At 38.2% G+C, this 23,994-nt stretch overlaps 1 protein-coding gene across 1 annotated transcript in view; it reads right to left on the bottom strand.

Moving 5' to 3' along the window:
* Nucleotides 1-23,994, bottom strand: part of ERC1 (ELKS/RAB6-interacting/CAST family member 1) — a 543,350-nt gene that overhangs the window by 241,538 nt on the left and 277,818 nt on the right. Inside the window, exon 15 of the mRNA XM_019654119.1 lies at nt 2,601-2,761. Coding sequence (XP_019509664.1) covers nt 2,601-2,761 — 161 coding nt within the window. The remainder of the gene's footprint in view (nt 1-2,600; nt 2,762-23,994) is intronic.

Here is a 23,994-nt window from a genome sequence, read left to right as displayed (position 1 = left end):
CCTGGAGCTGGGCTGCCGTGAATCGCGGCAACGGCATAGGCTGCAGCCCCTGTGGCAGTGGGTTGCATGGGCTACCGTGTGTAGCCAACAGCCAGCGTGAGCGGCCAGCAGCCGCTGTGAGCGGCCGTCCAGAAGCCGGCGACTGATCTGCCTCACCAGGGAAGAGCGCAATGATGGTGCCAACTTGGGCCAGTGAAGCAATGTCCTCCACAACTAGACTGAAGAACAAAAAGGACAGCAACTTTTCTGTTCCCCTTCCCCCAATTCCCCAGCACTGTTCCCCTCTCCCAATTCCCCAATAAAATCTTAAAAAAAAAAAAAGAACATCATGATATACAGTAATATATCCTGAGCTGAGCAACTGAAGAAGGTGATTTAAGAGATGAGTCCTCTGCCAGAGTCAGGTTTTTACACTTTATTTCTAGAACTTTTATTTAATGTTTGTTTTTTAAATTTCTATACCACTTATATAAATTTCACTATATATTGGACTGTCGGAAAAGTCATGATGCATTTTTGCAATGAAAAACAAAGAAAACACGTCATGACTTTTCCGACAACCCAATACTTTTAATTCCTTATCCTATGCCTTACTGTAATCTTACCAAAACAAGTTTTGTCAATCATAGTACTTTTCAGGAGTGTAACCTCCAACCTGGGTTGGCAAGGAAAGTTCATAACAGGGTTTATACTGTGGCATGAAGAAAAATTAGATACTATTCTCTCTTCATGGTTTAGAACCAAGCATTCTTTAAAAAATTACTTCATATCTTTTCAAAGTCCTAATAATAAAGGAAAATTCCTATACAAATATATCACTATTTTGCTATATCTAGACATTTGAACTAAGTGGGAAAGATCTGACAAGTGAAGTCAAGATACTAGTACACAGAGAAAACAAAACAAAACTTTTATGTTGTTGCCTCAGCAGGTCGAGCTTCTGCTTAGGAAAATCACATATGACACCTTGTTTCCCCCCACAAATTGTATCCATCCTTCTTCCATTTTCTTAATAACTTTAAGCCCTGATTTAATTTTCTTTTCAACTCTTGTCTTTTACTATGTTGTAGGAATGGTTCCCAGACCTCTTGAAATCAAATGCTTTTACTCTTTATTACCCAAAAGTTTTCTGTGCTACTCCATTTCCAAAATGTCCAGCTTTGAATTTTACCACCAGTGACAAAAAAACTTGTCTTACACCTCTATCACTAACTTGCTCCTAAGAAGCATATTTGCAAACGTTTTTCTCATGATGCCACTCAGAACCCTAATCTCTGCCTATCTCCCTAGCATATCAATCTATTTCTGGCTCCAAATATTTACTTCCAAGAACACATCATCTGTATTCTTTTCTGAAATGTTACAGTTTCTTAACCTTGCACTGTGGCCTAATAATCCATAAGCGCAGATAACACCCCAACACTGAGCTTTCTCGTTTCTTGGGTTGCTATCATGACATCACAATAGTCATATCCCATGAAAATCCATACCAAGGTATTATGGCAAGATCCTCTACGCCTCTATAGTGCCAGTAGTCACACTTACTGACAGTTCAAAGTAGCAGAAAAGAGGTAAATTAGTGGAAGGCACTAGAGGGGCTTAGACAAGTTTGTTTACATCAGGTCAGAGAGACTGCATATTTATGCAGAGAAGAAGGAACTAATAGAAAGTGAGCAAGGATTACGTGAGACAAAATTGGTAGAGGAAGCCTGCAGAGGAGAGACGAGTGCTTAAAATCTGTGATAGAGACAGGAAGCTGGCTTTATGAAGGAGAAGGAATATCTCCTCTGAGGCAGAAGACAGAAAAATACAGATAACTGTTAAGGTAAATGTGACTGAGGGATCCCAGGACAAAGTTGGTTTCAGTAAAATGAGAGTAGGGCAATTAGGTGTGGCGAGGGTTGGGAACAGTAAAGGAAACGGTACTACTGGACTTTAAAAAAAGATGTCCTTATTCTGAAGAGAAGGAAACCAGAACTTTTCAAAGTTACAAAGAAGGAAAAGAAGCATCTATTATGTACAAGCAGATGTATACATGCTTCACCACAGATTATCATCTCAGGAAGCCATAAGATGTAGGGCAAGTAGAAAAATAATGTACTGCAAAGTTTTGTTAAAAGTGACAATTTTGTAAAAATTGACTGGCAAGTGTGGCAAAATGTTAATTGTTATATATGGGGATAGGCATATAGGGGTTCATAATACTATTCTCTCTACCTTTGGGCACCTTTGGAACTGTTTATAATAAAACTTATTTTTAAAAATTGCCTAGCCATCATATGACCTTAGGACCAACAGTCATCTCTCTCGATAAGCTCAACAATTTGCCTAAACGTTCCAGAAGGTTTCAGAAATTTCAGAGATGCAATTGGATACAAATACATATACTTTAGAGAACTTTAAAATTCAAAGAAGAGGAGTCAAAAATAATTCTATTTGACCAGGATTGGTTCCAAATTTGTTTTAGGGAGTAAGAAATATAAGTCAGCATTCAAATTAGGCTGAGTGTGTCAGGGTAATAAACAGGGCAGGAAAAGAAAGCGTTCAAGAGAAGTGCTTCTACTATGCACATGTGTGAAAAGGAAGATAAAAACACTTACTTCATCTCCAAGACTTCCTCTAAATGTTTCCTTCTCTCTGCCCGAAGGTTGGTCAAATGAGTTTCTTTTTCTGCCAGAGATTGCTGAGTAGAGGACAGCTTTGCTTTCATGGACTCTAGTTCCTGCTTTACTTTCTCCATGGCCATCAGTAACTCCTCCACCTGTGATAAATAGAGAAAAGAGAAAAAGTGAGCACCTTGATCAATTAAAGTCAGAGGACTGGACAGGGGGCAACTCCTGGGTCCACCAAATTGCGCGTGCACGTGTGCGTGCGCACACACATACACCAAAAAATTCTGTGCTCTTTCTGGACCGGACATATATATCAAGAAGGTATAGCAGAAAATGAAATAAATCTCTGATCATCCCTCCACTGTAATTCTTTTCAGTTCAGGTCAGAAAGAACTTCATTTATTTTTTGATAAAACAAGGACATATGAGTTCAAGAAGTCACCTTCTGGAGTAAATTTGCAGACATTACCCTCAGTAATATTTTTACTGATATATCCCCTCAGGCAAAGGAAATAAAAGAAAGATAAACACATGGGATTACATCAAACTTAAAAGTTTTTTCACAGCAAAAAAAATCATCAATAAAACAAAAAGGCAGCCTACTGAATGGGAGAAGATATTTGCTAACGATATATCTGATAAGGGGTTAATATCTAAAATTTATAAAGCACTCATTCAACTCAACACCAAGAAAACAAACAACCCAATTAAAAAATGGGCAGAGGATATGAAAGGAGATTTCTCTAAAGAGGATATACAGATGGCCAACTGGCATATGAAACAATGTTCAACCTCACTAATCATTAGAAAATACAAATAAAAACCAAAATGAGATACCACCTCACTCCGGTAAGAATGGCTATCATCAATAAATCAACAAACAAGTGCTGGCGAGGCTGTGGAGAAAGGGAACCCTGGTGCACTGTTAGTGAGACTGCAGATTGGTGCAGCCATTATGGAAATCAGTATGGAGGTATCTCAAAAAACTGGAACTGGAACTACTGTATGACCCAGCAATTCCACTCTTGGGTATCTAGCAGAGAAACCCAAGAGGCTAATTCGAAAAAATACATGCACCCCTATGCTAATTGCAGCGCTATTCACAATAGCCAAGACTTGCAAACAACCGAAATGCCCATCGGTAGACAACTGGATTAAGAAAATGTGGTACATTTATACAATGGAGTATTACTCTGCTATAAAGAAGAATGAAATCGTACCATTTGCAACGATATGGATGGACCTAGACACTATTACGTTAAGTGAAATAAGTCAGGTGGAGAAAGAAAAGTACCATATGATCTAACTTATATGTGGAATCTAAAAAACTGAATGAACGAGCAAAGTAAACAGAAATAGTCTCCGAGATATAGAGGAAAAACTGATGGTTGCTAGTTGAGAGGGGGGTGGGGATGAGGGAGAAGGGGAAGGGGTTAGACAGCATAAATGCGTAACTACAATATTGCCACAGGAATATGAAAGACAATTCGGGGAATATAATTAATAATGTTGTAAATATTTTGTAGGGTGTCAGAGGGTCACATGTATTGTTAGGGAGACCACTTCATGGATGGGGTAGAGTCTTGATCCCTGCACTGTACACCTGAAGCTGATGTTGTATAATATTATAAGTCAACTATAATTGAATATGTATATATAGTCACGGGACGTGGAGTACAGTGTGGGAGTGGAGTCAAGGGAATTGTAATAGATATGTATGATATGGGGGAGGGGGGCGGCGGATTGGGTGGGGGTTGTTCTTTGAGGGGTAAAAAGTGTAACTATTGCACTGTGTTGTTGTACAGCTGAACTAACTTAAAAAATGTTTATTTCACAATAAAATAAATAAATAAACTAACAAATAAATAAGGAGTCACTCTGGGGAATGTTCCCATGCCCACTTTTGTATCTTTCTATCCTTCCTTTGTCTCCCTTCTCTCCTAACCCTCCTTAATATTTCCTACCATGTACAAGGTAATATGTATTATGCATTGAAGGCATAACAGAAAACAAAACAGATATGTTTCCCTAGCACTCTTGAGCTTAGGGTCCATAGAAGTTTATAATGATTAATAAAATTCATAAGTACGTAATTATACATTTTGGATACTGTTATGTAATAAGTTATAGGATACCATGAGAATAAGTAATATGAAGCTGTGGTCTATGTTTTGGGGGCCGAGAGAAAGTTTCCCCAAGAAAGTCGAGGAGCCCATGGGAGGAAAAGGGTATTCCAGTTTCAGGGTCTAGCATATACAGTAGCCCTGAAGTGGGAAGGCAGATACCTACAGGAGTAGATTAAAAAAGATCACAGTATCACCAGCCCTGAGAACAAGGGGATGAAGGGAGCAAATATGGCAAGAGAGGGAGGAAGGGGTCAGATGGAGAAGGATCTTGTGGGCCATGTTAGGGACTTTGGCTTTTATCCCCAAAGCAACAGGAAGGTACCAAAGAGACCTGACTAAACAGAGAAGCAAAAGGATTTAGAATGTTAAAGTCAGAATTACTAAAATGATGGGCCAAGGAATCTCAGCTGAATCAAGACAAAAGCAAAGGCAGTGCTAATGGATTGGGATACTCCAAAAGAGACAAGCTCAAATAATGTGGAAACATAGTTGTAGTGGGAATACTTGAACAAGAAAGCTAAAATGATAGGAAATTGTAATCAGAGAGGAAGATGCTTAATGAGTGAAGCCGGAGGCAGACTAGATCACTAAGGTGTAGAATACCTGATCTGGAATGAACAGTCAATGGAGGCAAACACCATTGGTCAAGAAACTGAGGAGACAAAAGTAAGAATGAGTTATTTATGTAGATTCTGAAGTTAGTGAGTTAACAAAAGTCTTCAATGAAGCTTCAATGCTACAGCTGAATGGCATGAGAAGAAGGCTTCTTATAAGAATGTGATGGAATAACGAACGGCCTGAAAGTGTAACAGGAAACAAGGATAAGAGTCCTACCTCTAACACTAAGATTCAGAATAAACACTTACTTGTCATCAGAAAGGGTTGTTGGGAGTTTCCAGGGGAGAGACCAGATCATACTTCAGGCAAAAAAAGATGGTTTAAGAAAATCAGAAATGTATATGCCAGGGCCTGGCACAGAGTAGATATTCAATGACTATTTGTTAAATGAATGAATGAAGATTTGTGAATTTTGGTGACTTAGTAGGGAGATAGATATAAAAGGGGTGAGGAAGATTGGAGAGCTGGGTGAGGTGAGTGCTGAATGATACAGGAATGACAGTGCAGCTGAGCACAGAAGACAGGGGCTTATTTTTTGGACAATGTCTGATAAAATCCAGGATAGGAGGCACAGTAAAACTAATTTCAGTAGGTTCTCTGAAGAGGGTGACACCGGTCCCATTGGGCCATAACTTCAAAATCAATCAGATGTTACCAAAAGAAGAATTTTAAAATTTTCTTTTAGTCTCCATTTAAATGCATATGACTTATATAATAGTGTTGACTATAATTTTCTATTCCAGGTATTGAAAATAGAATATTCTAAGTGATTTCTGAGCTACCTCTGCATCAGCAGTATATTAAACTTAGGAATTTCAGGTACTATTGCTATCTCTTAGTCCTGATTTTAAGAAGGACCCAAACATGCGTAGGAGTCACAGATACAACACTGAAGAAGAAAACACAGAAACCAATATTTCCACAATTCAACTCTGGGAGTCACTAGATATCTTGACTTGTACATATTGTTGCATTTCTCCAATAAGTCAGCATTGCTTAAGGTTTGTGAGAATGAATAAAGTTCATGAATGACACTTTAACTAGAGTGCTCCATGGGTGAGGGATTTACAAAATGTTTTTACCATCTCTCAAAATATGGCTGATGTTCCCACAGGACACTGAACAATGCCGGATAGTTCTATAAAAGAATGTAGTTTGTAATTATCCATGCAGTGAAGGCTGACTTGCAGATGAGGTAAATTCACAGCGATTGGCTGTATTCATTCACTGGCAACCACCTTTAAGTTTCCAGTAATATTATACTGTGGTAACAAATCTTCAACTGAAGAGAAATTTAAAAAGAAAGAGTGGAAACACAACAATTTGAAAGAAATGCTTCTTTTTCAAGCCATCTCAATTTTCCTTTTCTTTTTAAATCAACTGAGAGAACTTGGGTAGATAAATCCTGTAATAAGCATTCATCATTCCCAGGTGGAATCCAAACAATCAGACATCAATAAAATGTGCCTTTATACTTTGAAAGCAAAGTGAGTGTCCCCTGCTGTTCTGACTCTCATCATCTCTTGTCACTGATGTTGGAAAGTGTCTGTAAGAAGGGCCAATCTTTATCTCACTGTAAACTCTAAGTGATTTTTTTGGTAACATAGCATTAAAACTAAAAATCTGAATTAAAGCACTGAAAACAATTTTTTTCCAGAAAATTGTTATTTAATCAATGTATCCTATAATTTGCTTATTTCAGCAACAAACAGGCAGTACCAGTATCAAGTAAAACAAAAATTAATTTCCTGGGGCCACATAAACTCCATGGATCTTCTCTAACTCCTGGAAGAAAGGACAGAAATAATCTAAATAGCATCCCATTTTCTTTCTCAGCAGCAGGAGTGACGATGTGGCAACCAACATTTTACACTCTTCTGTGCCTGGGTCTAAGACCTCTTTATATTTCTTTAGGATTTGTGACAAATGAGTAATTCAGGAAAAGAAATACAAATAGAGATGGAGGGACAAGACTGTCCCTGAACCTGAGTTCTGGTAAGTTCTGAAAAAAAATTTGTTTCTGCATTGCTGGGAAGTCAAGCTGATAGGACAAGTTATGTGGTAGGATGGCTGTAGAAGTTGTCCAGGTTTTGAAAGAAACTTCCTTCTTAGTAGAAATTATTTGGTCATTTCACATGGAGAAAACATCAATTCCATTTTATTACAGAAAATAGCAATACCCCTCAATAGCATAAAGTCACCAACAGAGAACACAATATTTATAGCTTGAGCCCTTTTTCGAAGATCATATGAACAATTTGAATAAAACAGCTTCATACTGTTTCCTTAAGTTTTCAATAATACAAATAAAAGTTTACTGGCATTTTAACTGAAAATTTTATCCTCATTTGCATTGATGAAAAATAAATCAAACAGTTACCTAGAAGTAAACTGAACTCATTAACTAGAGATACGTTCTTGTGGAAAAAAACATATTATTTCAATATAACCCCTGGAAAATGGTTATAAACACAATATTGGCAAATGAAAGTTATTTGAACTCATCAAAAGTTTACTATTAGCCAAAGAAGGAAAGTAAAACAGTGGAATTAAATATCTGGTAGCCCAACGTTACCAAGAGGGAACTCATAAGCATCACGTACACACACACACACACACACACACACACACACACACACACACAGAGCATTACTGAGGCTGTAATAATAAGGTTCATCATTTGTAAACTGCCTTTACAGGCTACAAAAACACTTGGAGATGATAATTTACTCCACACAGATGAGGCTATAAAGGCTTAGAAAGAATATAGCGCTTACCCTAAATCACACCAGTAAACAGAAGAGAAAAAGAATCCACATCACTTAACTTCTGGTTGAATGCACTTTACATTAACCCTTATTCATTAAAGAGGGTGGAGATAAGAGGAAGGGACAAGTAAGTGCCAAAACACAGCTTAAGACATGCCACATACAAAAACTATCTGTTATGTAGGCTAAATACTGCTGTACATATTTCTCTAGGAAAATATGTTTCATTGAAAACATCCAGGAAGGTGCAGCCAAGGAGAACATAAACCGCGTATAAAAATCAGTGGGAAGCCATCTGGTTCTCATGACTTCACCTTCAGCCATATCTTGGATGACTGCCTCTATCGTCAATAACTTGGTTTATCAAACTTCTCAGTAGGAGATAACAGAATAAGGGCCAAACACCCCAAGAACTCATTACAAACAAACTAAATATCATCTGTTAGAGATCTGCCACATAGATTCCAAGAGTGCTTCCCAGTGCAGTAGTGGTTATTCAGTTTCGACAGAAGAATATAAACATGTCTACTTTGCAAACCAGTATCTACAGACTCTGGCATTCATCTCTGTGGTTCAATTTTAGTGCCAAGGTTTTATTTCTTTTCCACTGCAGTTAATTCTTTCATTTGGTTATAACTTTTGAAAACATAGATGTGATCCTTTTGTTGAATAAAAAGGAAAAATGAAGCTGAAATTCACAGACATAGGTTATTTCCTAAATTTCTGGGATAGTATAATCATGAACTATAATATTTTATCAAAAAATGTTCAAAAGGAAGAAATTATAACAAAAAAGACAAACACAAACACATTATTTAAAAAATTACTGTTAGGAATTACATATATATATATATATATATATATACACACACACACACACACACAGATTTTTGTGGTTATCCGATCACATGTGGGTATTTCCTGGGGGCTTCAGTTTTCCTTCAAAATTTCTTTAGTTGTTGTCTACTGACCCCATCTGGCAAAATTATAGAGGAAGCTATAGTGGATAAAAGCTTCTGCCAAGTCAACTTTATTCTATGTAAGGAAAGGTTTTTAAGAAATAAGAAAAGAGAAGATCAGGGCAAAAGAATCTAAAGATTCTTAGCCTTATTCTTCTATAATATACAGGGTGAGAAGGAAAACATGTAATTAAGAAAAGGGCATGCCATTTTAAGTTCCAGCTAATCCTTCCTCTCATTTCTTATAACATATAAAATCTCCATATTTTTACTACCATATTATTTATGAAGTTTTCTGCTTTCTTTTTCAAGTATACCAAAGATGCCCCATCAAAGGGATGTCTTTTAGGGCTATCAGTATTCAAAAAGGAAGAGTTCATGTTGCTGCCTTTTCCTTGTTATTCTTGAAGATGCTTGTTAGGATTTTGACCTTTTATTAAAAGAGTTTTATTAAAACTCTGACGTCGTATTTGTTTTTGTTTGTCTAATGCAAAGATGAGACAATTACTTCAAAACTGTACCCAGTATAACTGAATAAAATAAGGTTCTAAATAGTACAAGGTAGTTTAAAATTTTAACTACAGAGTTAGTAAAAGCAGAGAAATGTCCGTTTCAACAATGCAAATCAGCCTTGAGATTACAGGTTTTCATGGTCTGCCATTCTTATTATCAACATTCAGAATCTGATTATACTAAACGGGGTAAAAATTACATGGAGAAATTGAAGGAGAGTTTTAAAAACACTGATAGTTTCATTATACCCACCATCTGACTTATTCCACATTTTGAAGGTGGCTACTACAACATTAATACAGTTTTAACATTCATTCTCTAAGACATTTGAGTTTTTAGACTTGCTGTTATTTGAGTAATTTCCATTAATAAGTGGATTGAAATGCAGAATAATATTGGGTTGCCATTACTACTGACTATATCATTCCTTCAGCTTAAAGCCCATTTCATACATCTTTCTAAGATCAAAAGAAGGAGAAGTCTAAACACGGAGATTTCTGCTATGGCAGGGTACAGCCATTTAACTTCTTTCAACAAGCCAGAGATGGCAGAATTCTCTTTGAAGTGGCAGCCCTGTTGGCCTTTGAAGTCCCTTGTCAATTGCAGAATGACTCTAGTGGGGTTTGTTTTGTAGCCAGCTGTCACCATGAAGGCAGACATGACGTATTTCCAGCAGTCTCACTCAGGGTCTGTCAAGTGACTGATTTCATAACCAGTCACCATAACAAAGGAGATTCAAACTCACTGACATTAGAGCAAGAGTCTACAATGAAACCTACTAGGTTCCTCTTGACAGAGCTTGATTTAAATACTGAAACGATCACACAATGGCAAAAGAAAATGATTGAGAATGTAACTGTTACATCTTCTCAGATCCTGGAACATTAAAAATGTACTTTCCATATGTTTATTAACAAAATGTTTCATAACATCTTACTTTTTAAAATGAAATACCTTTGAATAACTGCAGCTTTAATCTTTGCATTGATGAAAAAAGATGACTTCTGCAGAAATCAGTAAACTACTTTAACAGCACAGTTTATATTGCTAACTTACAAGTGGACTTTTTTTTCATAAGACTGAATGATTCTATACAGTTCTGAGAAACATGTTTGTATGTGTAACACTTTTAGACTGCTTAGTGACTCACCTCAAAAATCCCCATCACTATTGACACAGAAACCAGTTTAAGACTTCAAGGATAAAGAAAAATAATTTGAGATATGTTAAAAAAATTCTATAAACTATAAATGTAGCCCATTATAACACTATATACAATGAAACAATCATATTATACATCTATTTTTAAGTGAGGGAAGACATGAGACAAATCTTGAAAAACCTAGTGTCCAATTTACCAATGATGATCAGAATTACTAGTCATACTGGAAGAAAATAAAGTAGGATCAAAAAGATTTTCATACTAATTTGACCACAAATTAGTTCTGTAGAATGTTTTAAAATTTTACATATTTTTATGAACATGTCTTACTAACTTATTTCAGAGTTGGAGTCTTAGGTGCTACATAGACTTGTAGCACGCTCTCACTGGCGAAAGATTAACAAGCTCTGGGCTAGAATGTTGCAAATTCATCCTTTGAGACATAGTAGTCCTTTATTCCCCACTGAAGGACAGGTCAAGGATAATGGTGATTTCTAGATTTTCTTTTTCCATTCTGGCTCCCGTTCTTTAAAATCAAACACTAAAGAGAAGAGCTGAGGGAGGACTAAACAGCTCTGCACAACACACAAAGAGTGAGAGCACACAGAACAGGGCAGGAGAGCCGGACATGACACTTTGGACGCCTACCCCGACACACTGCTCTCAGCCAGGAGGGACCCAGAAGGGCCTGAGAGGACTTGCCTGCCCTGAGGCAGAGAGGAAAAAACAGTGGTTTAAAGGACACCTAGGCTGCTAAGGAGGGAAATCCATTTCCTAACTCTAGAGCATCTGTCGGGCAGGAGGGGGGCTGCAGGAACTTTCCCTGGCACTGCAGAGTGCCACTGTGCCCCCCCACCCCTATCACAAGGGCAGGAGCTTGATCCAGGCGCTATCCCCATAGGCCAAGGCTGTCCCAGTGTGCCCTAGGCCCACAGAGGCTCTGCTGCTTGTCCCCGGGACTCCCTGAGGCCCTTGCCCACTCCATCCACAGCTTCAGGCTGTCTCCCTGTGGCCTGCTCCAGCTCCACCTACTAGCCAGCACGATTTGTCCCCAGAACTCTCCTCAGCTTCACCCTACCTACAGCTCGCACTGTCCAGGTGTGCCTTTCCCTAGGCCTTGCTGGAGATCATGTTCACTTCAGCTCCAGCCCCAGTGGCTTACCCCTTGGATTCCCTGCAGCTCACACCACTTCCAGCTCCAGCTCCAGCTGGCCTGCTGAGGCAGTCCCTGCCCTGTGAGGCCTGCTCCCGGGACTTCCCTCAGCCCTGCCCACGCCAGTTACAGCTACAGCTCCAGGCCCCAGTGAGGCTTGCACACCTCCATACTCTGTAGCCCACGCATGCTCCAGCTCCAGTTGGCCTGTCAAAGATACCTAGCCTACACAAAGTCACTCCTTCAAGACTGGGAGAGATTGCTGTTTCACTTAATTCATAGAAACAAACACAGAGAGACAGCCAAAATGAGAAGACAGAGAAATATGTTTCAAATGAAACACTAGGACAAACCCCCAGAAAAACAACTAAACAAAACAGATAAGCAATCTATCAGAGTTCAAAACACTGGTTCTAAGGATGCTCAATGAACTTGAGAGAATAGGTGAACTCAGTGAGAACTTCAACATAGGGATAGGAACCCATAAGAAAGAACCAGTCAGAAATGAAGAATACAATAACTGAAATGAAAAATGCACTAGAGGGAATCGCCAGCAGACTAGCTAATGCAGAAGAAGTCAGTGAGCTGGAAGACATGGAGTAGAAATCACCCAATCGGAACAACAAAAGGAAATAAGAATTTAAAAAATGAGGATAGTTTAAAAGATCTCTGGGATAACATGAAGCCTACCAACATTCAAATCATGGGGTCCCAAAAGGGAAAGAAAGGGAGAAAGGGACAGAAAACCTAGCAAAAGAAATAATGGCTGAAAACTTCACCAACCTGCTGAAGGAAACAGACATCCAGGTCCACAAAGCACAGAGTCCCAAACAAGATGAACCCAAACAGGCCGACACCAAGACACAACATCATTAAAATGCGAAAGGTTAAATCTACAAGGATTTTTTTAACTTCAAAGTTGGAAATAAACAGAAACAAATAACTGTATATCAAATGAGTAACAACCATATTAAAGAAAAATGGAAAAGAAAATCCAAGTAACTTTTAGCTACAGTACTTTCACTACTCTCATCTAAAAATAAAAGAACTGCAAAGAAACCTAAATTTGAGTTAATAGGACAATAGGTTTATTGTTAAAAGTGGTGTGGGTGTGGTAATTCTGAAGCAAGTTTATGTGTATTGTAGAATTGAGCAAAAGAGTAAATATATTGATCTTTTTGGGTACCAGGCTTCTCACAGTGAGAGAAAGGAACTACAAATATGAAATGGTGAATGGCAAGAATGATATGAAATGGCTATTTTCTCTACTCTGTCCCCTGAAGGGACATGAGCAGTGACACCTCAGTGCCATTCACTGAATGCTACTATATACCAGACATGATGGTAGGTATTAAGAATATAACAGTAAACAAGACACAGCCCCTGTCCTCAGGGAGCTTTCGTTCTATTAGAGGAGACGGACAGGCAAAGTAACAGGCAATAAATAGGTAATAACACAGCATTGTAAAACAAACAGTACAGGGTGTTGATGAAAACCACGGGACACATAGAACTTGGATGTGGAAGGTCAGAGAAGGCTTATGGAAGGAGAGGGAGGATTTATCCAGACAAGAGAATAAGGTGAAGATGAAGACATTGCTTTGAACAGAGGGAACATGGAGTTTAATAAATGCAAACCTTTCCTCATTCTTCTGAAAAGGACCCGTGAGCACTTATGCTTCTTTTCTGTCCAGAAAACAGTAAATATATCTAAGAATTTATTGTTTAATTAATACTATTAAGAAAGTACTTATCATGGTGACTGGTAATTAATTGGTAATTGATAAATGTCAGTATCTCAAGCCTTGTAGTTGTAGTACGAGTAAGATGCTATATATGTTGTGTGTGTCACTTTTTTTTTTTAATTTTTTTTTTTTAATTAGGGAATTGGGGAAGGGGAATAGCCAAGTTGTTGTCCTTCAATATTAGTTGTGGAAGGCGCAGCTAGCTCAGCTCCAAGTCCAGTCGCCATCTGGCTGCCCATCAGCAGCTCGCAGCCGCTTAGCTCAAGGTGCCATGTTCAATCTTAGCTGAGGTTCGGCATAGCCCAAGATCCCATGCGGGAGTCGAACCGGCAACCTTGTTGTTAGGAGCACATGCTCTCACCAGCTGAGCTATCCTGCCACCTGTTGGCAGCTCAACGGCAGCTCAGCTTGGGTGCAGCTCACTGTCCCATGTGGGAATCAACCCGGCGACTCTGTTGCTCAGAGCTCATGCTCTTAACCAACTGAGCCACTCGGCCAGCCCTGTGTGTCACATTTTTTAGTGACAACCCAGTCACATATTTACAGACTCACTGAAAGCTTAGTTGCTGGAAATGTAGAGAGTAAACAGGTACCTTCTCTATTTACGTGCACTTCAGATTAACTGGAAGAAGCCTGTATACTGTGAATGGCTAAGACAAAGTTAAAGCCAACCATATGTTACCTCCCCAAGTTTATATATTTAGCTCAGAGCGTTCTTCTGAGCCAAATCCATGGATCCAACTACATACCTGAAATCTTCCTGAGAAAGAGGGCACAGACATCTCAAATTTCATACACACAGAGCTGACTCTTCACCTTACCTCTTCCTCCTGCAGTCTCCCCACAGCTCAATAACCACCACCACCACCCACTTAGATCCTCACAGCAGAAAACAGTAGCATCAGCTTTGTCACACCCCTTCCCTCACCTTCCACACGCAATCCATCAGCAAATCCTGGGAGCCCCTCTCCAAAGAGATCTCTCCATCTCCATTGCCAACACTCTGCTGGGCCCCTGAATTATGCAATATCTTCCTAACAGGTAATCCCTTTTCTACCCTTGCTCTCCCTCTATACTTCATATACTGTATTTTGCCATATATAATGTGTACTTTTTTGCCCAAATTTGTGAGGGAAAAATAAGGATGTGCATTATACATGGGTAGTACTAATTCCATTTCCCTGATAGTTTGGGCCAAAAACATGGGTGTGCATTATACATAGCAAAATATGGTAACTGTCAGAATAATCTTTTAAAAACATAAAGTGGATTTTAATCATTTTTCAGCTTAAAATGATTTAAAGGACAACCATTATGGTTACGACAAAATCTAAAATCATTAACACGACCATACTACAGAATCTGGGCTCTGCCTACCTGTCCAGTTCCTTGTCAGACCATCTGCTCTTTTGCTCATTCATTTATTTACCTACCTACCCGCTCACTCACCTACCCACCCACTAAGCTATCAGCTCAGTTTTACTTAGTTTTCTCCACTAACTCTGGTTTTCTTTTGTTTCCCTGACTATACCATGATCTCCCCAGTATTGGGGTATCTATGCATATGGATCCCCTAATAAAACCTTTTGCCATTCGTAATCTGACTAATTCCTATTTACCTTCCATGTCTCAATTTTATTATCAATGTCTTAGCGATGCCTTCCCTGCCCATTCATTTTAAATAAGGTCCCCTTGTTATACTCTTCTATAAAATACTAGACGTTTTTATTTGCAAGTGTCACAATTGTAAAGAGTATGTTTATATCTGTGATCACCTGATTAATTTCCCTAACATATAAATGCCAGAAGGAAATGGACCGTACTTGTTTGGTTCACTTTAAATATTCCCAGTTTCTAGCACATAGTAGGTTCTCGGTGAACATTAACTGAGTGAATAATGAAGTAATGGAATAAATTATATCTCTAAAGTGATTAAATTCAATGCTGGGGTGCATGTTCTCATGATGGACAAATGTCTCTTACTTCTATAACTATTCTACACCTTCTTTGTACACTAACTCCATCACTCATACTATAAATTTAAGTGTTTAGCATTAATATGAACAGGTAACACATACACACAATTATGACATCTCTTGAAAGTGACCTAAGTCCTTTACTAACCTAGTCTGTCACCATTATGTCTTAAAAAAAAATTACTGGGCCAGCCGAGTGGCGCATTGGTTAAGAACTGGCTTGGGATGCCAGAGGGCCCTGGTTCGGATCCCACATAAGAGGGCCAGTGACACTGCCCTCTACAGCTAAGATGCTGAACAACAGCTCGACCTGGAGCTGGGCTGCTGTGGGTCACCAGCAATGGCGTAGGCTGCAGTCCCCTGCTGCAGTGGGCTGCCATAAGCTACCATGTGTACCGGCAGCCAGCATGAGCGGCCAGCAGCCGCCGTGAGTGGCCGTCCAGAGACTGGCGACTGACCTGGCTCGCCGGGGAAGAGCACAATGATAGTGCCAGCTTGGGCCAGTGAAGCAACATCCTCCACAACTAGACTGAAGAACAAAACGACAGCAACTTGTCTGTTCCCCTTCCCCAGTTTTCCCCAATAAACTTAAAAAAAAAAAAAAAAGGAAATCTATATTTAAAAAAAACAACTAAGTCCTTCAGGTGCTCCAGCCATACTTTAAGGACTCCATAGAAACATGTGGCTAGGTGCTATGATACTGGAAAGAAGACCTATGAAACATTTCCACTGTTGCATAGTTCTGCTGGGCAGTGCTGCTATGGCGACCACAGCAGCTTCAGGAACAAATAAGCATTTGCAAAGCAAAATGTATTCTCATGGAATTCAATGTATGTCAAAAGGAAAACAGTAATTTCTGTTTGGAATTCAAACCGTTTCAATAGGGAATGTTGTTTAGAGACCACACCTGAGTAACAGGTGTGTGCATGCTACTGAAATAACCACTGTTGTCTAGGAATGTTCAGTATACAGGAAGAGGAGAGAGGGAGAGAGAGGGAGGGAGGGAAAGAGAGAGGGAAAGAGAGAGAGAGAGAGAGAGAATGAGAATACACCTGTGTGTTTAAGAAAGAAAAGTCATGAATATTCAGACATCTCCAATGCTAAGATTATAAGGATCAAACACTTAAAATTTTTAATCCTAAATTTTCTGTCTTCTTACTTCTAGGAATGCACTCTAAGCATAATGTTATAAAATACTTATTTCGTTTTAAATAGTGCTTAAAAGGTTTTTTTTCTTTCCCTCTTTCCTTCATTCTCTACTTTCCTTCCTAAAAAAAAAAAAACCAGAGAATACGTGACTTTATAAAACAAAAATAGCATTAGAATTGGATTTCACAGCACCCATTTCTAGCCATTTACTAAAGCTATCCAAACTATTTTTATGAGAAAAATGTAAAAGTATATTGGAAAATAATGGACATACTAAGAGCCTACATTGACCCAAGACAGACTCTCAGAGAATGAATAAGTCAGCAACAAGAACAATGCCCATCTACTAACCAACTAATTAGTTGGCTGTAGTATTCTCGGATAATGCAGATAGGACAGATTCTAGCCTGGGCAAGGAGTGAGGACAAAAATTTCCTCAGGTTATAAGGATTAAAGGTTGTCATCACTGGTACCGAATCAAACAGGTATGGTCTACAAATACTAAGTTTCTCTGGGGGCTGACTGGTCCAAACAGCCTCTTTCTTCCCTTGGAGCTATTAAGGCCAGTGGTAGTAAGAATAAAAGTATCGGTAGTAGCTCAGTTTTAAAGAGTGCTTACACTCTGTTATAAGTGCTTTATACACATAACCTCTCTTTGATGTGGTAGATATAGTAAGTATCTTTCTCTGACAGCTCAGGGCACTGACACAGAAGTACCTTACTTGAGATCACAATTTGTTTAAGTAATGAAACCATAATTCTAAACAAGGCTTCTAACTCCAGTACCCATTTTCACAGCCACTGTGTAACAGTTGCCCTGAAGTTCTGGAGTGGTCTTCTAAACTAGAGAACAAGGGTATAAAATCTCTGTAGCTAGCCTATCACTTCTGTCTTTCTTGGACCTGATTCTCCTCCTAACAGTCACTATGCCTAATTTCAGCTTTGTAGGATAAGAGTGTTTTCTCAGATGAGATGAAAAAGCCTGAGGGAAAAAACAGGTTTGAGGCTAGGAATCAAGACTTCTGGATTTCAATGGCTTCAGGATGAGATACTAATTGGAATAAAGATATAAAGTAGAATAAGTTCAGATTTCAGAAGAGAGAATTGGGCTGAAAATATAAATCTGATGCGGTAAAAATTCTACTACTAATGATAATATAGCTAACATTTCTTTAGCATAATTTCTTGGTTCTTATCCTCAAACAAGCTTTTCCCTTAGGCTTTCTCATCTCAGAAAATGGCATCACCATCCTCTTATTTGTCCAGCCAGAAATCGGAGGATCATCTTTATTTTCTCTTTCATTCTTACCCATATATGCAATTCACCAATCATTTTAGTTCTATTTCCAAAAGACATTCTAAAGCCATCCACTTTTCTCCATGTCCATTGCCATTATGTCATTTACTCAGCCATTGACCAATCTGTCTAACCTCTTTCAAGAGCCTTTACATGATTTTGTTTATATATCTCCTAAAGGAGTTCATGTAACTATGATTATAACTTGATGTCTAATTTTTCACATCATAAGTTTAAAGAGTTGCACAGAATGTAATTTTTTAGGTACTTTTTAAAAATTGTTTTTAAAAAACAAAGCATTACTTTAAAAAAGTATCTAATAAAATATAATTACTATGGTGACTTGATATCCATTATTTTTTATTTAAAAGCTATAAGGACAAACAAACTATCGGAAACAGAAATTAAGAACACAATCCCATTTATAATTTCATAAAAAAAAATACTTAGGAATAAATTTAACCAAGGAAGTAAAAGACCTATACTCAGAAAATTATAAGACACTGGAGAAAAAAATTAAAGAATTAAAGAAGACACAAATAAATAGAAACATATACCATGCTCATCGATAGGAAGACTTAATTTAGTTAAAATGTCCATACTACCCAAAGCAATCTATAGATTCAATACAATCCCTATCAAAATACTAATGACATTGTTCACAGAGCTAGAACAAATAATCCTAAAATTTATATGGAACCACAAAAGGCCCCAAATGGCCTCAGCAATCCTGAGAAAGAAGAACAAAGCTGGAGTTATCACACTACCTGATATCAAATTATACTACAAGGCTATAGTAATCAAAGCAGCACAGTATTGGCATAAAAACAGACACACAGCTCAATGGAACAGAATAGAGAGCCAAGAAATAAATCCATTCCTACATGGTCATTTAATCTATGACAAAGGAAGCAAGAATTTACATTGGGGTAAAGACAATCTATTTAATAAATGGTGCTGGGGGAAACTGGACAGGTACATGCAAAAAAAATGGAACTGCACCACCTTCTTATGCCATATACAAGAATAGACTCAAAATGGATTAAAGACTTAAATGTAAGACCTGAAACCATAAAACTCCTAGAAGAAAACACAGGAAGAAAACTCTCGGACATTACCCTTAGTAATATTTTTACTGATATATCCCCTCAGGCAAGTGAAGCAAAAGAAAAAAATAAACAAATGGACTACATCAAACTAAAATGTTTGTTCACAGCAAAGGAAACCATCAACAAAACAAAAAGACATCCTACTGAATGGGATTAGATATTTGTCAATGGTACATCTGATAAGGGGTTAATATCCAAAATTTATTTAAAAACTCACACAACACCAAAAAAACAAACAATCCAATTAACAAACGGGCAGAGGACATGAAGAGACATTTCTCTAAAGAAGACATACAGATGGCCAATAGACATAAGAAAAGATGGTCAGCGTCACTAATCATCAGAGAAATGCAAATAAAAACCACAGTGAGACATCACCTCACTCCGGTCAGGATGGCTATCATTAACAAATCAACAAACAAGTGCTGGCGTGGAAGTGGAGAAAAGGGAACCCTTGTACACACTGTTGGTGGGATTGCAAATTGGTGGCCACTATGGAAAACAGTATGGAGGGGCCTCAAAAAAGAAAAAAACAGAACTATTTTATGACCCAGCAATTACACTTCTGGGTATTTATCCAAAGAAATTCAAAATACTAATTCGAAAAAAATATATGCACCCCTATGTTTAGCACAGTGCTATTCACAATAGCCAAGATACGGAAACAACAGAAACGCCCATCAATAGATGATTGGATAAAGAAACTGTGGTACATTTATACAATGGAGTTATTACTCTGCCATAACAAAGAATCTTACCATTTGCAACAACATGGATGGACCCAGAGAATATTATGCTAAGTGAAATAAGTCAGATTGAGAAAGACAAATACCATCTCACGAGAAAACAGAAATAGACTCATAGATACAGAGAACAAATGGATGGTTGCTAGATGGGAGGGGATTGGAGGGATGGGTCAGAAAGGTGAAGGGATTAGGAAGTACAAACTGGCAGTCACAAAATGGTCACAGGGATGTGAAATACAGTAGGGAAATATAGTCGATAATGTTATAAAAACTGTATGGTGTCAGACTTACTGGGGGATCACTTCATAAATTATATAAATAACTAACCACTACACTATACACTTGAAATTAATATAAAATAATATTAAATGTCAACTAGAATTAAAAAAAATAATAAATATATATATATAGTCACAGGATGTAAAGTACAGCATAGGGAATATAGTCAATGGTATTGTAATAGCTATGTGTCGTGTCAGAGGGGTAGTAGACTTGTTGGGGTTATCACTTTGTGAGGGGTGTAAATGTCTAATCATTATGTTGTTTTGCACACCTGAAACTAATAATAATAATAATAATAATAATAATAATAATAAATACTATAGGACAAACTTTCTTTAATGATTAAGTTTTACAATTTCCTTTTCGTCTTTGACCTTGTGTTTCTATTCCAATTCTCCTTAAAATTTTGTACTAATGAAATTTATTTTATGTTAGAATGTCTATATGGATCCTCTCTTGTACTTTTCTGCAACAAAAATATGTATATAAATGTAAATTTTATATTTATAAAATTTCCTGTAGTCACAACTCTGTTAAAAAAATCCTTTTGGTTTGAGCTATCATAACAATTAATAGAAATCAATGAAAATTAATATAAATTTTAGGTATTTGGAGAGAATAACTATTAAATGTGAAAAGTAAAATGTTATTAAAAAGTATCTTATCATTAGACATACTTACCTTAATGAGATTAATGGTACTTTTATTTGTATTAGTTTAGATATCCCTTGATGAATATTACTTATTGCTGCAAAGACCCACAGTTCACTTTCAATTCTATGGTATGTTTCATTTCAAACCTTTATAGAAATCAATAGGAATGGAAGGAGGGTTTTTTTTATAGCAATATAACTCAATTTTTTGCATGCCTTCAGTTATATGTCCCAAATCACACAGCAGTCTATCATCAAAAATTATTTATAATTATCTATCAGCTGGCAATTTAATTATGTTGTCCTTCAATTCTGTAGAAAACAAAGAATTGTAAACGAGCTGACTTTTCTTACCCATTTCTCAACACCAATATTTGAATTTATCCCTGTTATTGTTCCAAAGGTTTTTTTCTCCCTAGAGGAATACAGACTAGTAAAATACAGGAGAGATGTGCCCATTGTAAAGTGAGGGATGCACACCTATGAAAGGGGAAATGAAGAAAGAGAATCTGTGCATCTCAGCTGTCTTCTTAGGCAGATCAATTTCAGGAAGAGTATGTTTAGAAGCTGAGACGCAGTGCCCATGGACTGTCTGGAAAGTGCTCGTGCATTTCCAGGTGTATGTGCATCTCAGTGTGAAGACCTTTGGCCTAGGATGCCCTAATGACCCATCTGATCTTGCTTCCACTCTTAGCCCTGTTGAATCCATTTTCCAACTGGCAGCCAGGATGATCTTTTAGGAACACAGATCAGAGGATGTCACGCCCTTTAATGGCTTCCAACACTCTAAAAACACAAACTTCTGCCACCACTTACTCATACAGAAGGCCCCGCATACCTTGTGTGGCTCCGCCCACCAATCACTAGTTGTCTACACACACGTCCAACCGTCCAACCGTCCAACCATTTCCCACCTTACTGCCGCAATGAGTGCTGATTCCTCCCCACTCTCCACAAGGCAGGCTTTTCATCCTTCATGACCCAGGTCAAATGTTCCCCTCTGAGCACTCAATTGACAATATATTTTAACCTCTCCAACCGCCACCAAATTACTGTCTCACAGAAAACCTCTTCTTATCCCTACAGCACTTTGTGACAACTTGTGATTGAATGTTATTTGTGGGGTTAGTGTCTGTGTCACCCGCAGACTGTAATCTTAGGGGAGAGACTATGGCTGCTTTGTTCATGGTGATATTACCCAGGATTACACAGCATCACTGGATGCTCAATAAAGATCTGTTGAATGAATGAATGAATGAATGAATGAGCAACCAAACTAATGAATAAATATTGTTCTTTGCTGAAAATGCTTCAATAGTTCTCCACTGCCTTGTATATAAAATCAAAATCCCAGAGTACAGAGGTCCTCAAATAATGTTGTTTCGTTATAACGTTGAAGAGATGCTATAGAAACTAAATCTTGTTTCCATCAATTAGCCTATGGTAAAATTGATTTTCTCATACATTTCACTTAAAGTCACAGAACCTATCGATGACATTAAGTGAGGACTTGCTGTATAACATATGACTACACATGTTTTAGCATGATCCGAATGCATGCACTGCCCCTTCTCCTCCTCCCTCTCTCTCTCTTTCCCACAGATCTTGCCATTCATATCTTTCCTGAACTGTAGCTACTAATAACTACTTAAAGCTCCCTGGATGCTTCCAGCTTTTATCTGGGCAGTTCCCTCTACATGTAACACATTGAATATCCTTCACCTCTTCTACATCTAACTTGTGAAGACTTACCTCATACACTAGCTATTTCCTCCAGGAAGTCTTCTATGCTCTCTCCAGTCTGGATTACAGGCTTGCCCTTCCCCTTCTATCCTTAAAGCTCTCTATTCCAATCACCACCATGGTACTTATCAAACCGAACCATAATTACAGGTTCATTCGTCAGTCTTTCCCAATGAACTAGGAACTTTTGGGGCAGAGGCTGTATCTATTACCTTTTTATTTCCAGTGCTTAGTGTAGCATCTAAAAATATGCAAGGTATTAAATAAATGTTTATAGAAAAGGTAGCATAGCAAAAGTATCATTATTTTATTTTCTGAGCATTACTGTCATTTAATTAAAAATGAGGGAAATAAAACCTATTGTAAATATTGAGATTAGTACAAGATTATGTCTAGAAAACCAAAGAATAAATTGTCCACTCTGGGAACAGCTAACAGTTAGGAGTCAATGGGGGCCTGGGGAGTATAGCTGTGATTCTTTCACCACGTCATCTTCCATAGGCTGCCCAGCTACCAGTGCTGCTTCAGGAGTGGTAACTGTTCTATTTGAAAAGGTACTTGGGTATTACGGTGATAACTGCTGTGTACTAAGGAGATTTGCAGCTAACAGAGGATTTAATAAATCTTTTAAAAAATGGGACACTTGGCAGCGGCCACTACGCAGGCTGAACTCCACGCGCTCATGTGTCACACTCTGCTTCTTATGCAACTACATCTGACACAACGAGATACGGCTGAGATTGAGATATTTCATTAAGCTGAAAACGAAGACAGAAACGCAAGAGAAAAATCCACTTCAAAGGGAACAATAGAATAGGAAAGAATGGCGTAGGAGAAGCAAGCAGGCGGACCGTAGCTAGGTGTGCGCGCCAGTATGCATGGCCCATTCCACAAGCACTGCTCTATCTTACTTCTTCTAGCTGCTTAACTTTGCCAGATGCACGGAAGTTGGATCGAGTGTGAGTGACTGTGTTGCCCACTGTCACATCACAGAATCCAGAACTAATTACAGCACAGGCCATGCTTCCCTTATCTATCTCCCTGTCTGGCTGTCAGGGAAGGAAAGCAGTTTGCACATTAAAGGAAGAAGCTGGCTGGAACAACAGTGAAATCTAGAGTAAAAATATAGCTGGCCCAAGATGTACTGCAGGCTGAAAAGTGCAGGAAGTTTTTTGTTCAAATGATTTTAATTATTGGAATGCACAATTTTTAATATGCAAATAAAAAGTTTAAAAACCTGAATAGGGTCGGCCGAGTGGCGCATTGGTTAAGAGCTAGCTGGCTTTGGACGCCAGAGAGCCCCGGTTCGGATCCCACATATGAGGGCCAGTGACACTGCCCTCTACAGCTAAGATGCTGAACAACAGCTCAACCTGGAGCTGG

The sequence above is a fragment of the Hipposideros armiger genome, unplaced genomic scaffold, assembly GCF_001890085.2.
Source record: "Hipposideros armiger isolate ML-2016 unplaced genomic scaffold, ASM189008v1 scaffold_213, whole genome shotgun sequence".
NCBI classification, from domain to species: domain Eukaryota; kingdom Metazoa; phylum Chordata; class Mammalia; order Chiroptera; family Hipposideridae; genus Hipposideros; species Hipposideros armiger.
Note: the sequence above shows the minus strand (reverse complement) of the source record. Positions and strands in the feature narration are given on the sequence as shown.